The 14,618-nt window shown below is 40.4% G+C and overlaps 1 protein-coding gene and 1 pseudogene across 1 annotated transcript in view; one reads left to right on the top strand and one right to left on the bottom strand.

The window, feature by feature from the left end:
• The window catches only part of LOC111818154, a 17,231-nt pseudogene extending 16,995 nt beyond the window's left edge, over positions 1–236 (bottom strand).
• The window catches only part of Cpox (coproporphyrinogen oxidase), a 36,525-nt gene extending 22,918 nt beyond the window's left edge, over positions 1–13,607 (top strand). Inside the window, exons 2-7 of the mRNA XM_004636574.2 lie at positions 2,010–2,153; positions 2,849–2,959; positions 4,415–4,556; positions 7,168–7,386; positions 12,284–12,388; positions 12,992–13,607. Coding sequence (XP_004636631.1) covers positions 2,010–2,153; positions 2,849–2,959; positions 4,415–4,556; positions 7,168–7,386; positions 12,284–12,388; positions 12,992–13,079 — 809 coding nt within the window. The 3' untranslated portion in view covers positions 13,080–13,607. The remainder of the gene's footprint in view (positions 1–2,009; positions 2,154–2,848; positions 2,960–4,414; positions 4,557–7,167; positions 7,387–12,283; positions 12,389–12,991) is intronic.
• Positions 13,608–14,618: the final 1,011 nt, after the last annotated feature.

The following is a 14,618-nucleotide window of genomic DNA, read 5'->3' as shown; positions in this document are numbered from 1 at the left end:
CCCCGCCGGTGACGGACCTGCGCGAGCTGCGGCGGAGGCCGGGCGACATCAAGACCAGGATGGAGCTGCTGATCCTGGAGACCCAGGCCCAGGTGTGCCAGGCGCTGGCCCAGGTGGACGCGGACGCGCGCTTCTCTGTGGACCGCTGGGAGAGGAAGGAAGGTGAGGAGGCAGAGGGAGGCCCGGCAAGGTGGCGACTGGGTTTGAGGGTGGGGAGGTGTGGCTCTAGGCTTCATGCAGCAAATGGCTCAGAATTGGGGGTGGGGGATATCCTGAACACCCACGTAGGGCTTGCTTGGTTAGAAGGAACACGGTTAAGAAGACTACCAGTGACAGGACTTCAGCCTGCCGCTTGTGGGTGTGCATTCAGACATTGTCAGGTTAGTACGGGGCACCTACGAATCCTGGTAATTCCCTAGAAATATTAAAGAGTATTTACAGCCAACAAGCTTGTATATCTAAAGTTTATTTCTTCTACATTTCATTTACTACTTTAAGTGCCTTTTTCTTAGCTCCAGGGATCGAACTCGGGACCTTGTGCTTGCCAGGCAGGCGCTTGTTATATCCCAGGCCCTGCCTTTATTTGTCTCCTTTGCGAAATAGCAAAAGGCTCTCAGCCCTTTGCCAAGTCCCTGCCAGCCTCCTTCATCTGAGGTTCTCATAGTCATGAATCTTCCCACTTGTCTTGCTATTGCACAAAAAAATATTTGTTTGGTTTTTCAGTGGCTGAGCCAAATGTACCTATCAGATGTTGTATTAAGAAATATTTCCTTTCAATGCCAAAGTACTTAAGTACAGAACCCAGTTTTCGCAGAGGCACATGCCAGTGACCATGTTACCTGTATAGTGAAACTTCTCATCTTTATCATAAACTTAAAGGATTTCGGCCTGTTCCTAGCTTGGAAAAGAGGGACATCATCTTGCCAACAGATTTTGAGCTGTGATTGTCCACATTTGTATTAAATTAAGTTCAGTCTGCTTTTCATAGCGTTTTCTGTCTTGTAATGTGTTTCAGTGACGACCAGTGAACCAGGTCCCAAGCTCAGGTAGGAGCCTAATGGTGTGACCTTAGAAGTTATTTAAATTTTTTGTGTGTCTCTTTCCCCATTTATAAAGTGAGATGAGACATACTGTGTGAAAGTGTAGTGTGAGATTTAAATGAAGTCAATAATGTAAAGTACCTAGAGAGTTTTTCAAAAATGGACGGTGTTTGGAGAAATTGAGTCTTTTTCCAGGTATGTGATTTTGACAGACCATATTCTGTCTGGACCTTGGTTTTCCTAATTGGAATGTACAGAGATTGTTGTAGATTATTTTATGTTCCATCAAGCCCTGAAAGCTTTTAGAAAAACAGGCCAAACGTGAACCTTTATTAAACAGTGGTGTGTGATGATCCCCGTGTCTTAAAACAAAAATTAGTACTGCTGCTTACATACCTACTACTAATGTTTCTCAGTTGAAGGTTCTGGATTCCTTAAAAGTTTGAATTTTTGCCTCGTCTTTTAATTTCCTGTAAACAAAACTAAAAAGTAAAGCGCAAACTGAGAGCATTATTTTCTTACAATATGCACCTCTCAAATTTAGCAATGAAAGAATTTGTTTTGTGTATACTTATTCTTATTTTTGTATTTTTGGAATCGGGGATTGAACTCACGCCCTTGCACTTGCCAGGGAAGCGCTTATTCTATTGAGCCATCTCCCCGGCACTTACTCCTATTTTTAAGCGTAGTTTTCTCTTTTGTACCCTAAGGTTGTGGGTTCCAGTGTGTAAGAATGTAGAATATTTGTTTAGCAACCTGGGAAGGTTTACTAGCTGCACAGTATCAGTGCCGAATATCATAAAGATAAGTAGTTGTCTAATTTCTTTGTACCTGAAAACTTACAAATATTCTGGAGGCAATTTGGGAAATAGATAAGGAAAATCATACTGAACTGTCCCACTTTCATGTATGATTCTTTTCAGTTTTGCATGCTCTTTGTTCTCTCCTTATTTCCATTTCTGTACATAGGAGGTGGTGGTGTCAGCTGTGTGCTCCAGGATGGACGCGTTTTTGAAAAGGCTGGGGTGAACGTCTCTGTTGTTCATGGGAATCTTTCGGAAGAAGCAGCTAAACAGATGAGAAGCAGAGGAAAAGCTCTGAAGGCTAAAGATGGTAAATTGAGATTATATTAACAGCTTTTAATAATCCCTGCAACACTTTTTTCCACAAATTTTATTGACAAAATAAAGCCATTTAAATGGAGCATAAGGACTGGCCAGTTAGCTCAGTGAACTAAAGCATCTGCTTAGGCAGGCGCAGGAACCATGGTTCAATCCCCTGCGTGGTGTGCTGGCCCCGTCCCTGGGGTTTGCTGAGAGGAGGATTGAGACTGGGCATGGTGGCGCCTGCCTGTAATCCCAGAGTTTGGTAGGCTATAAAAAGGAGGATCACTACAAGTCCAGTCTGTATACTGAGACCCAGTAGACCCTGCACTCAATACATTTAAAAAAAAAAAAAAAAAGAAGATATGTATACCAGATATGCATGTCCAAAATTACTTTGTGAAAATAAGATACAGTTTAAGAGGCATCTTTTTTTTTCTTATTTTTGTTCTCTCTCTCTCTCTCTCTCTCTCTCTCTCTCTCTCTCTCTCTCTCTAGACAGGGCCTCACTTTGTAACCCAGGCTGGCCTTGAACTCATAGTGATCCACCTGTTTCAGTCTCCTGAGTGATGGGATTACAGGGGTGCACCATCACGCCAAGACACATTTTGGAAAGCAGTCTTTTGCAAATTGATCAAGACTATGTTAATCTGTATGTTTCATGTCTGGTGATTGAATGAATTCTCTCCCTGTTTTACTTTCTAGGTAAATTGCCATTTTCTGCAATGGGTGTGAGCTCTGTGATCCATCCCAAGAATCCTCATGCTCCCACTATGCATTTCAACTACAGATATTTTGAAGTAGAAGATGTTGATGGTATGTGTCTCAAGAGCTATAAAAAGGTGTTAATAGCTGTGTAAAATCTGTATTTTGAAAAGGTAAAAACTCAGAATCCTAGTGTGAATACCATCTTAAGTAGGTCTGTCAGGAGGCTTATGAGGGCTTATTCCTTGGTAGATTTAATAGCTTATGCAGTGCACAACAAGAATAAGAAAATATTAAGTTTGACCTTCCTCCAACACAGAAAGAATCCATTAATGAATCCAGTGTTCAGAATGTACACAGTGTTTGTTATACCTGCAGGAAAGCCTCACGTATGAGTTTAAGTTGAAATTGTGAACTTGATTTTGGAAAATACTTTTTGCATTCTTAACTTTGCTAGTCGTTATGGTTTTCCGCAGTTGTTCATGTCTCATGTGCATATAGTTCCAGCCTGTATCTTCCATCAGCAGAGCCATCTGTTACTGCTTATCAGGGCCTCTGTGCAGTGCCGCACCTACTCCTGTTGCTGTCTCTGCGGAGGGTGATGTGCAAAGTCACTGCTTAATGTTTCAGTTTGAAGACATTCAGTTTGGTTCAGCCTCTTCATGTTTAAAAGTTGGTGACTGGTTCAGGGTATAGCTCAGCGAGAGATGGTGCATTTACCATACAGAAGGCCCTGGGTTCAGTTCTCAGACACTCAGAAAAGTTGATGACTGGCATTGACAACTCAGATCAAAAAAAGCACATGATATAGTTATTCTCAAGTGATAGATTCTCCTCTCAGCAAATGTTTTCATCCTTTATGGGCAAGACAGAAGGGTGGTGGTGCTTTGTATTATCTGTAACATTAAAACTTCCTGGGGAGTTTTTATAAATTATACATGTGTAGGTCAGAAATATGCTTTATAAAGTTATAATCTAGTTAGAGATGTTTAATGTCTGCACGTGATTTTGTTGTATGTCCAGCTTTGAGATTCACTGCCTGCATTACCTGTATGGTGCATTGTATTCATGACCCTGTCTATCATATTTCTATCTGGTTCTACTCTTTAATTTCCTACTTTCATTTCTTTGTGCATTTACTTCCTCTTCTCAGTCTGTCTCCATGGGCTTGAGGTTAAATTCAGTTAATTTTTTTTTTTTTAATGTATTTGGTATGGGGTCTCACTACGCAGCTCCAACTCATAGTGATCCTCCTGTTTTCAGCCTTCCCAGTGCTGGGATTACAGGTGTGTGCCATCATGCCTGGTCTCCATGGCCAGCTCAATGTGCCTGGGGGTGGGGCTGGCACAGCATGTGGTGCTGGGCATCGAACACCAGTCCCTGCACTTGCCTAAGCAGGTGCTTAGTCCCCTGAGCTATCTCACAGGCTCTTAAAATCTTTTTTTTTTTTTTTTTTTTTTGATTGCCACCTATTTCATACTTAGTTAAGCATCTGTATTTGCAGATGTAATTAATACTGTCCTGAAAGTCAGTGTCCACACTGAATCCACATCTTGGTTTGTGTAGGTAACAAGCATTGGTGGTTTGGTGGTGGATGTGACCTCACACCAACCTACTTGAATCAAGAAGATGCTGTCCATTTTCACCGAACTCTAAAGGAGGCTTGTGACCCACATGGTCCAGATCTCTACCCCAAATTTAAAAAATGGTACGTAAATGTGTTAATGCTTCATAACCCCAGAAGGATTTCCCAATGGCCATGAGCACTGAGCACGGAACACCTTTGTCAGCTTTTAAAGACCAAATTCTTACTTCATTCAATTGAAGACACAGAATAACAGTTTTAAACAGTGGCTTTAAAAATTTGCTTTGGAATATTTGGATGTCTGTAATATATATTGTATAGCATTTCTTTTTATTCCAAATTTTTAGAATGTTTAAATATAAACCATAAGACAGTTAATGTGTAAGAATCAAAGGCTCAGTGATCCTAAGGTGAAATGTTAAATTCTCATCCCAGGTCAGGGTTACTATCCTGTTGTTGATTTGAGAATATGTGAGGGTGTAGGGATATTTAGAGAATCTTTTGGGTGAGATACTAATATTCCAGAGATTTTAGATAAGAACAGTGGTAGTGAAGATTTTTTAAATGAAATTCTAATGATAGAGTGGGAAAAGCCAAAAGTTGTGAAGAAATACAGGATGCTTATTAGAAATCAAGTGGGTGCCCAGTATAAATTGTTTGGAATAAGAATAAAGAACTCAGTTCTGCCCAGAGCTAATTGGTGTTCTTAGAAGGGGAAGAAGACAAAAACAGAAGGGTTTTTGTCTTTTTGCTTTGCTTTTAGAGTAATTGTGGAATGTTTATCTCATCTATGCAAAAGCATTAAACTCTAAGAGCCTCAAGAAATGTAAAGCATTTGCATATTTTTTCTAGATTATTATTACAGTGGAAACTACCAGCTGTGGATCAGTTTGTATGCAATATAGGTTTGTTTATTATTTTTGTTTTTTCTCTTCCACAACTCAGCATCCTAGCAGGAGGTGCACAGTGAGGTACATGGTTTCCTTTTTTGGTTTCTTGTAGTTACTGAGAAAAGGTTTAGCAGTCTTAGTTAATAAAATATTTTAAGATGTGTTGTTTTCAAAGAAATAATGTGTTTCATAAAGTTGTTAATTTTATAACATTATGAAGAGAATTGGTGATTAAGGGTAAGTTTTCAAGCTATTGAGGGTATACTTTTTATGGATGTACATAAAAAGGAAAGGCAACATGTCATAACTGAAGTGATCTGTACCGATGTGTCAGCTTTAGTATTTTGGTACCTTTTTTTCTTTTTTTGAGTTTAAGGTGATTTTCAAATTTTATTTTCAATTTTTTAATTTTTTGGTGGAACCAGGGATTGAACTCATACCCTTGCACTTGCCAGGGAAGCGCTTATTCTACTGAGCCATCTCCCTGGCCCCCAAGGTGATTATTTTTTAGAAAGGCATTATTTGAACAAGGTTTTACCTAGAGATTTTCATTGTAGAGATCATTTAAAAAACTGTTTCTAGGTTGTAAACTGTTCTACAAATGTAGGATTTTGTGGAGGATTTCTTTGTGTGTGTGTGTGTGTGTGTGTGTGTGTGTGTGTGTGTGTGTTTAGTACAAGGACTACAGGGTCTCATTATACAGATCGGACTTGTAGTGATCCTCCTGTTTTCAGCCTCCCAAGTGCTGGATTACAGGCACATGTCAACACTCCCAGTTTCAGTCACTGTCTCAGTGCACCCTGGACCCCGGAGGTAGGGCCAGCATGGCATGCTGGGGATCTAACTCTGGTCCCTGTGCCTGCCTAAGTAGGCACTGTAATCCACTGAGCTATCTGGCTGGCCCTTCATAGAAGATTTCTTAGGAAGACTGTTGTGTTTGATGTGGAAAGCAAAAGTCTCAAGGAACACAGTGGTAGTTTCGTGCGCTGGCCCACAAGGGTAAGCATTTCTGTGTTTCAAGACCTGTTCTCAGAATATTCTGTTCCACCAGCTCTTCTCTCTGTTGGGGTATCCTGTTTTACTGCTGAGAGATACCTTGATCATAGTTGTCTGAGCTGCTGCCACAGCTTCCTTTGTGTGTGAATGAGTCCTCACAGTGCTTTTTTACAAGGGGAATATTAGAAGGAACCACAGCCTGGGCACAACTCTGCAGACAAAATGCTGATCATATTTTACTGCTGAGAGATACTTTGGAGTTGTTTACAGTGCCTTCTCTGGTAAATAAAGCTAATTTAAGAGAAGTCAGATCTGCATCCTGGTTGGTGTCATTCTTAAACGACTCCAACCAGGACTCCTCCTACAAAGGCAGCAGTATTTCTGAGGGAAGCAGCTTCACTTACTTCCAGATGTTTAGTAAAAACTTTGAACTCTGTTATTTTCGCTAAAGTTCTGAGAATTTCATATTCTTTAGACAGGCTTCTATGAAATTGCCTAAATTACTTTAAAGATAAGACTATAAGGCATCCTCTATATTTGTTGTGTCTGTAGAAAGTCTGTCTGAAGTCCCCGTTGCATTTTCATGCTTGGACACAAAGTAAAGACACTATCCTGGCATTGGTCGAGGAGATTGCTCTGAACTGCAAGGTCTGCATTGATTTTCATGTGGTTTGTGTGTGTGTGTGTGGGGGGGGTGGTCTCACTGTGCAGCTCGGACTCTTAATGATCCTCCTATTTTCTGTCTCTCTGTTGCTGGAATTACAGGTGTGCGCCACCACTCCCAGACTAATTTCCATGTCTTTTGTACTCCTTTCTGGTCCCTGGCTTGACTTTTCTGCTTTTTCCAGGTGTGATGACTACTTTTTTATTACCCATCGTGGTGAGCGGAGGGGCATCGGTGGCATCTTTTTCGATGACCTAGACTCTCCATCCAAGGAGGAGGTGTTCCGCTTTGTGCAGAGCTGCGCCCAGGCTGTGGTTCCTTCTTATATTCCCCTTGTAAAAAAGCACTGTGAAGACTCATTCACGCCTCAGGAGAAGCTGTGGCAGCAGCTCAGACGAGGACGGTGAGTAGTAGGAGAATGAACTGTCTGTGCATAACGGGGGGAAGCAGAGCAGCTGTGCTAAGTGTTGTGCCGTTTCAGAGGCAGTAGAGCAATCGTACGCGCCCTGCATTTTTTTTGTAGCTTGATGAATATTAAGAAGGAAATTAGAAACTGCATAGAATACTTTATTCCAAAAGTGAAGTTTAGTCAGTTCATCTATCAGGGAGCAGCTCATAATAGACATGCAGTGACTGCTGGTTCATTCAGCTTGCTTCTGTTAGTCCTCTGGCAGGGCCCTCCACTTAATGCTAAGGGGTGGACATTATTTTTTTTTATGATTTGTAAATTTCTGAATCACGCTTTTTAAGATGTTGTGACAGTTGTTTTAACTATTCTCCTGTAATCCCAGCTCTTGGGAGGCTGTAAATAGGCAGATCACTACGATTCTAATCTAGGGATTTTTGGTTTGTTTTGGCAGAACCGGGGATTGAACTGAGGCCCTTGTGCTTGCCAGGGAAGCACTTATTGCACCGAGCCATCTCCCCAGCCCAAATATATTCTAGGTTTTTTGTTGTTGTTGTTTTGTTTTGACAATTCCAATCTAGTAGTGAGACCCTGAACACCCTGTTGACCCTTCCCTAAAATTAAAGAAATAAATAAATAAAAACTATTGCAGGAATTATTTATATTTAGTAGCAAGTCTTAGTAATTGTGGAGCACTTAAACCGTGTGAGCCCCTGTGCAGCTGTATGGCATCCCTTGTCTCACCAAACCTGGGAGATAGGCGTACGTGTTGTATTCCAGATGGTGAAGTACTCAGAAAGGCAATCCCTTGCCTAGTCTGATCAGTTGGCAAATCCGAGATCCCAGACAGAACTCAGTCATGACCACAAAACTGAGTCTTTCCAGGACACAGAGGCAGTTAAGTGGTGGATGCAGGTTTGTCCTTCCTGGGATGTTCGCCTTGGCCAACTTCTCTGTGCATTCTGTTTGGCGAGCTAGTTGGGTGAGTCGCTTTCAATGGTGACATATCTGTGAATGAGTTCCAGATGTCTAGTCTGCCAGCTTCCGTGACTTCTATCATTGTGATCTTAATGGATGTTCAAGTTTCTCCTAGTCTGTCCCTATAAAGTAGGTTTTTCAGTTTATGTTCATTCTCTTAGGCACAAAAAAACTTTGGCCACTAGGAAGGTGAAGCTATTGCCCGAAAGAGTTCAGCTTAACTAATGTTCCGAGTTGAAATACAAATGTTTGTGTTTATCCTTTTTTATAATTGCCTATGCTGTCTTATTCCCATTTAGCAACTTGACACAATGAGCCTAGATTAAATATTAATTTTAGAAATTTTAATTTTTATTTGGTATAGGGTCTCACTACATAGCTCAGACTCGTAGTGATCCTCCTTTTGCAGCCTCCCCAGCACTGGGATTACAGGCGTGCTCTACCACACCCAGTTTCAGTGGCCCGCAGAGCGTGCCTCAGGGTTCTTGGACCTGTGCAACATGTGGTACAGGGATCAAACCTGGGTCCTTGCCCTTGCCAGGCAGGTGCTTAGACTGCTGAGCTATGTCCCCACGCATATTTTTATTTTTATTTTTTATTTTTAAATTTTATTTATTTATGTGTGTGTGTGTGTGTGTGTGTGTGTGTGTGTGGTCAGCTCAGCCCACCAGGGGGCGGGGCTGGCTGGCATGTGGTGCTGGGGGATTGAACCGTGGTCCCTGTGGTTTGCTATGCTTGTTCTAAGTAGGTGCTTTAGACCACTGAGCCATCTCACCAGCCCCCCGACGCATATTTTTAGAAAGTTTTAAATGTACGCTTGGGGACATTTCTTCCCTATAGTTTCTCAAATATGCCACTGGCATTCGTTCCTTTCTTCACTTGACATTTATCATGGGCCTCATATGGTTAGCAGTGCCCTAACTGCAAGGTGGGCTTACCACGACCTGCTAAGAGAGGCTCACTGTTTAGTGAGAAGATACATTTAAGACAATAGCTTGAAACTCCAGAAAGAAAAAACAGTTCTGAGGGCCCACCACATAGCTCAGCAGATTAAAAGTGCCTGCAAGCAGGCACTGGGGCCGGGGTTTGATACCCTGGCCTGCTACGCAGGGCCGCAGTTGAGACTGGGCGTGGTAGCACACGCCTGTAATCCCAGCTCTTGGGAGGCTGTAAACAGGCGGATCACTATGAGTCCAATCTAGTAGTGAGACCCTGAACACCCTGTAGACCCTTCCCTAAAATACAAGAAAAAAAAAAAAAAAGCAGTTCTAGTTGTACGTAAGATTTCATTTGCAAAACTGGAAGATATTGTGAATACTAATAATGTAAAGCATTTAAAGTTTCATCGATACAGGAGCCTGGAGATTTAGCTCAGTGGCACAGTGCCTGCCTGGCCATCATGAGGTCACGAGTTCGATTCTCCATAATAAATAAATAAAACTTCTTACATATGGTAATGGTGAATGTTTGTTCTTTTTGTTGTTTTACATTATTTGAAGACAGGTCATTCTGAAAGAATGTGTATATATTGCTGTGCATATAGTGTTTTGGATTTGTTTGGTTGTTGATCCACAGTAGTGGGGTTGATCCCAGGACCTCCTTCCTGCTAGCTGCATGGTCCAGTCCTGATCAGTATCTCCAGCTCTTTTCATGTTGAAGTAGAGCTTTACAGGCTGAGTTCGCAGTTGTCTCCTTAGCCTCCCACGTAGCTGGGCTTGCAGTTGTGCACTGTCACGCACAGCTTACTACCTCATGCAGTTTGTACGTTTTTTTTTAAGGCAGCAATGTGGAGTGTTAGTTTTATTTTCTATCATGTGGTATACACCTGTTCTTCACAGAGAGCCCCCTGCTGTCCTTATCTTTTAACCATGAAGATAGCAGTAGGCTCTGGGGCCTAAGGCAGTCCCACCTCTTTCCTGGTAGCAGATGCTCATTAATGTCAGCACTGTCTTCAGCGTATGTCTTCTCTATCGTCGCTGTATTCACAACTCATTACTGTTGTCTTCCCCGTGCTTCTGTTCCCTCCAAATACAAATCTCCCTTTTGGTGGTCACTGGTTTTCTTTTGATGTTATCATCTCTTGTTAATATATTGCATCAGGTGTCTTGCCCTCAGGTTTTGGTATCTTCTCCCCAGATTTGAACCACAATCTTTTTCACAGAACAGAGCCTAAAGACATTTAACTTATTTCAGTTTTGTTTTTCTTTGGGAAAATAAAGCAGGATAAAAAGGAGGCATTAATTAAATTGAAGAGGTTGGTTAAAACCCACAGAGGATAAATGTGGAAAGGGTCAGAAAAACCAGATCTGAGTGAGAGTCAGGTATCTTTCACTCAGAAAGTGAAAGGGACATGAAGAGCCTACAAAAATTCATTCTGGGGCTGGTGAGATGGCTCAGTGGTCTAAAGCACCTACTTAGAACAAGCTTAGCAAAGCACAGGGACTGCGGTTCAATCCCCCAGCACCACATGCCAGCCAGCGCCACCCCCTGGTGGGCTGAGCTGGCCACACACACACACACACACACACACACACAAATAAATAAATAAAGGTAGCTTTTAAAAAGAAAAAGAAAAAAAAAAAATTCATTCTGGGAGATCCTTATAGAGTCCTTTGATCCAGTTCTTCAAATACAAACTAAAAAATCAGCTACCCTTACAGCTCATGTTCTACAAGGTAGTAGTCTCAGGTAAAAAGGTAGCTGAGAAATAAATTCTTTTCTATGGTCTTAGGAAGATGTTAAGAAGATCCATTTACATTATCTGGAAAAATGCGTAAAAAGATATCAAATAGTTATTAATGCATGAAGATGAGACAGTGATAAATGAATGATGAGAACTAGAAAGTGATCCATGGATACAGTTGGTTCCATTTCTATAGATCCCTGTGTAAGATCCCACAGTAAAAGGTGCCTTTTACAAAGCAAGTTACCGTGGGATTCTAGAGAGTATTTCCTGTGGATGAGCTTAAAGATAGTAAACAAGAGGACAGGAGTCTACAGTATATGAGAAAAGTGAGACTTAAGTAGTTTCTGAATGAGTTGACAAATGGTCACAAAGGGAGACTATTGATTGAAATTCTCAGACTTATGGCTGATTCTGAGTTTTCTGGGTAATGGAAATTATCCTTTTGAAATTGAGGAGAAGAAACTTTTATATCTTATGTTGTTAAATGAAGATACACATTTTTTTAGAGCCCAGAGCTGAGTGTATGTAATAAAGAATTTGGAAAAGTTAATGTACTGAACAAGTTTTAGTTACTATGAGGATATTTCCTTGGGAGGGAGGGAGGAAAGGAAGGGGAAGGGAATGGAAAGGAAAAGAAGGGAAGGAAAAAAGCCTCTGAGCATTGCCAGTTAAATGTCTGTGTTTTATTATGATTGTTATTAGCCTGTAGGGAGAACGAATTATACAACAGTTTGTAAATACTGCTTTAAGAAAGAGGAGTGTCTAGAATATATTCATTATTAATGAATTGCTGTTGACTATATTTGGACTTCAGTTACAGAACTTTTGCATTCTTTATAATAGTTCTAGGTGAAATGGCATCTTCCACTGTAAAATAGCTTTTTCTGTAGGAGGAGCTGTGTGTTACCTACCCCAAAGGATGCCATTCCTTTCTAAAATTGTTTCTGTACCTTACAGTTCCCAACTGGATGTTCCTTCTCCTTATTTAAGGAAACACATAACCTTCTTGTTTAATAACTACTATACGTTGAGCCATAATCTATCTTATTGTTCTGTGGGTAAAATACCCCTTTATTTATTTGTGTTGTCTGGCTGGAGAAAGCTGAGCCGATGTAGCCTGTACAAGCTCCAGCTGTGGGCCTGGGAGAATGCCCCTTTTAAGTACTTGTGCAGGACTTTGGAAAGATTTTACTCAGCAGGCCCTTTATGTTATCTGTGTCTTTCTTTCAGATACGTAGAATTTAATCTGGTGTATGATCGAGGAACAAAGTTTGGCCTCTTCACTCCAGGTTCCAGGATTGAAAGCATCCTGATGTCTTTACCTCTGACTGCCAGGTAAACAAAACCCTTGTCCTCGGAGTTGTCTGTTGGTTCCAGTCCGTCACCATCACAAAATACGAACGTTAACTCTGGCATGTCTCACCTAATACTTCTTTGGTGATTTTGCTGACCTTATGAAAAACTATGCTCAATAATTCAGACAAATTGAATTGGGTTTTATAAAGACTGACAGAAAGTATGACATAGCTTTGTGTGACACCGAGAGACAGTGCAGGAGCCAGAGGTGGTGGTGGAGAGAGTGCCACTTTGACCACCTTATTGGTAATTTGCCTGGAAGAGTTACATGTAAGAATTATGCTACCATCTACCTATGGATCATCTGAAGTTATACGCCACATGAAGCGGTAGTGTACAGCAGTACATTTTAGCTCTGGATACCAGTATCAGCCCAAGTGTACTCAAGAATCACTCAGTGCTTTATTTCTTTAGTAGCAAATATCTTTTAAAGGTCAGTCAGTGCAAGGCAAATCAGGTGTAGTGGAAAGAAGTAGTATGAGACTTTCTATCCTCTTAGGATTTTATTCTTCATTTATTTTGAGTTAACAGAAGAATGTCATTGATTTCTATTTTTCTTTCTTCTGCTTTGGACTCGCATAGATGGGAATACATGCACTCACCCTCCGAGAATTCCAAAGAAGCTGAAATTCTGGAAGTTCTACGCCATCCGAGGGACTGGGTGCATTGACAAGTGCAGGCCAAGTGGCTGGCTGTGTGGGGTGCGTAGGACGCAGGCGTGTGCCCTCCTCCTTGGGCAGGCCCTGCTGCTGCTGTGTGGCTGCTAGTTCTCTGTGCCTTAGTGCTCTGGCCTTGTCCTCTGGTCTCCTTTGTCCTTTGCTAAGATGTTTTGGATGCTTTCAGTGATGTCTCGTGGGCCGGCAGATTTTTAAAATCAGTTAATGTAGAACTCATATTTTAGAATAATTTCATAGAACCAGTTTACAGAATTTGACATTGAGTTTACAAGTTATTAACATAAGGGAATATAAAGGCTGTAATATATACTGAGAAACTCATCTCACTTTTTTAAAGTTTTGGTTTTGGTTACACAAATCTGTTATCCGTTGTGAGATATGTTTTATTTTTATTAATGCAGCAAAGTTGAGATTTCTTGGCGATTTTAGAAAGCAATTTGAGGGTAAAATTTTTACTTTTTCATTATTAATGTGATATAATAATTTTTATAATGATAGGTATTTTGGAACCTTTTTTTTTTTTTTTTTGTCTTTTTTTGTGACAGGGTCTCACTGTGTAGATCAGGCTGGCCTTGAGCTCATTTTGTAGCCCACACTGGTCTCATTCCCAAGGATCTTCTTGCCTCAGCCTCCTGAGTGCTGGAATTACAGGTGTGAAACACTATACCCAATAAGCAGTTGAAATTATCTGTGTATATATTACAATTCAGTGATTACTTACACATTTTAACTGTAAGGTGACACTACTGTCATTTAAAGAAGGAGTATCTTACATTTGTTATGTGACGTTAACAGAAGGTAATAAATAAATGTTAATCTAGGACTGGGGATATAGTTCAGTGTCATAGTGCCTACCTGGCAAACACAAGGTCCTGAGTTCAATTCTCAGTACCCAGAAAATGCCTTCAAAAAAGGAACATCTAAATTGTAATTTTGATTTTTGTGGAATAATTTACTAATGTTGGAATTCTCAGTACCTTTGAAAAATGAAAGCTTATGTCCCTGGATTCTGATACAGTGAATTTTTTATTCCAAACATGTCTACATAAAAGTTTTGACAAAGAACAATCCTAGGATGAGAATTTAGGCAATGTTTTTCATTGGGAAAATAAAATGAGTTCAGATTAGCTACTCTGTAACTTTGGTCTTAAAAGAAAACAGAATTCTTAATGTATCACTTGTTTATTCATATAGTAATATGAATGTGTTACTTGATGTATGATTTATTGAAGTTTGTAAGAAACTCATATTTTTAAGCATTATCCTGAAGTATGTTGGACATATGTGACTCTATGTGGCTCTTTTATTTTTTATTTTTTTATTTATTTTTTTTCCTTTCAGTCCTTTAGTTAATCTAGTTTCTTACACACTTGGTCCTTATGTGGCTCTTTTAAAACTAGAAAAATACATGAATTCTTCAACTGTTTATAGCAGATCCACTAATAAATTTTATTATGAAATAAGACAATATAAGAAGTGTTTGTATTCTTTGTTTTGTTGGGATAATTATTACAGAAAAGCACAAATATTTC

The sequence above is a fragment of the Octodon degus genome, unplaced genomic scaffold (assembly GCF_000260255.1).
Source record: "Octodon degus isolate 3935 unplaced genomic scaffold, OctDeg1.0 scaffold00081, whole genome shotgun sequence".
In the NCBI taxonomy this organism is placed as follows: domain Eukaryota; kingdom Metazoa; phylum Chordata; class Mammalia; order Rodentia; family Octodontidae; genus Octodon; species Octodon degus.
This window is presented reverse-complemented; position numbering and strand designations above follow the sequence as displayed.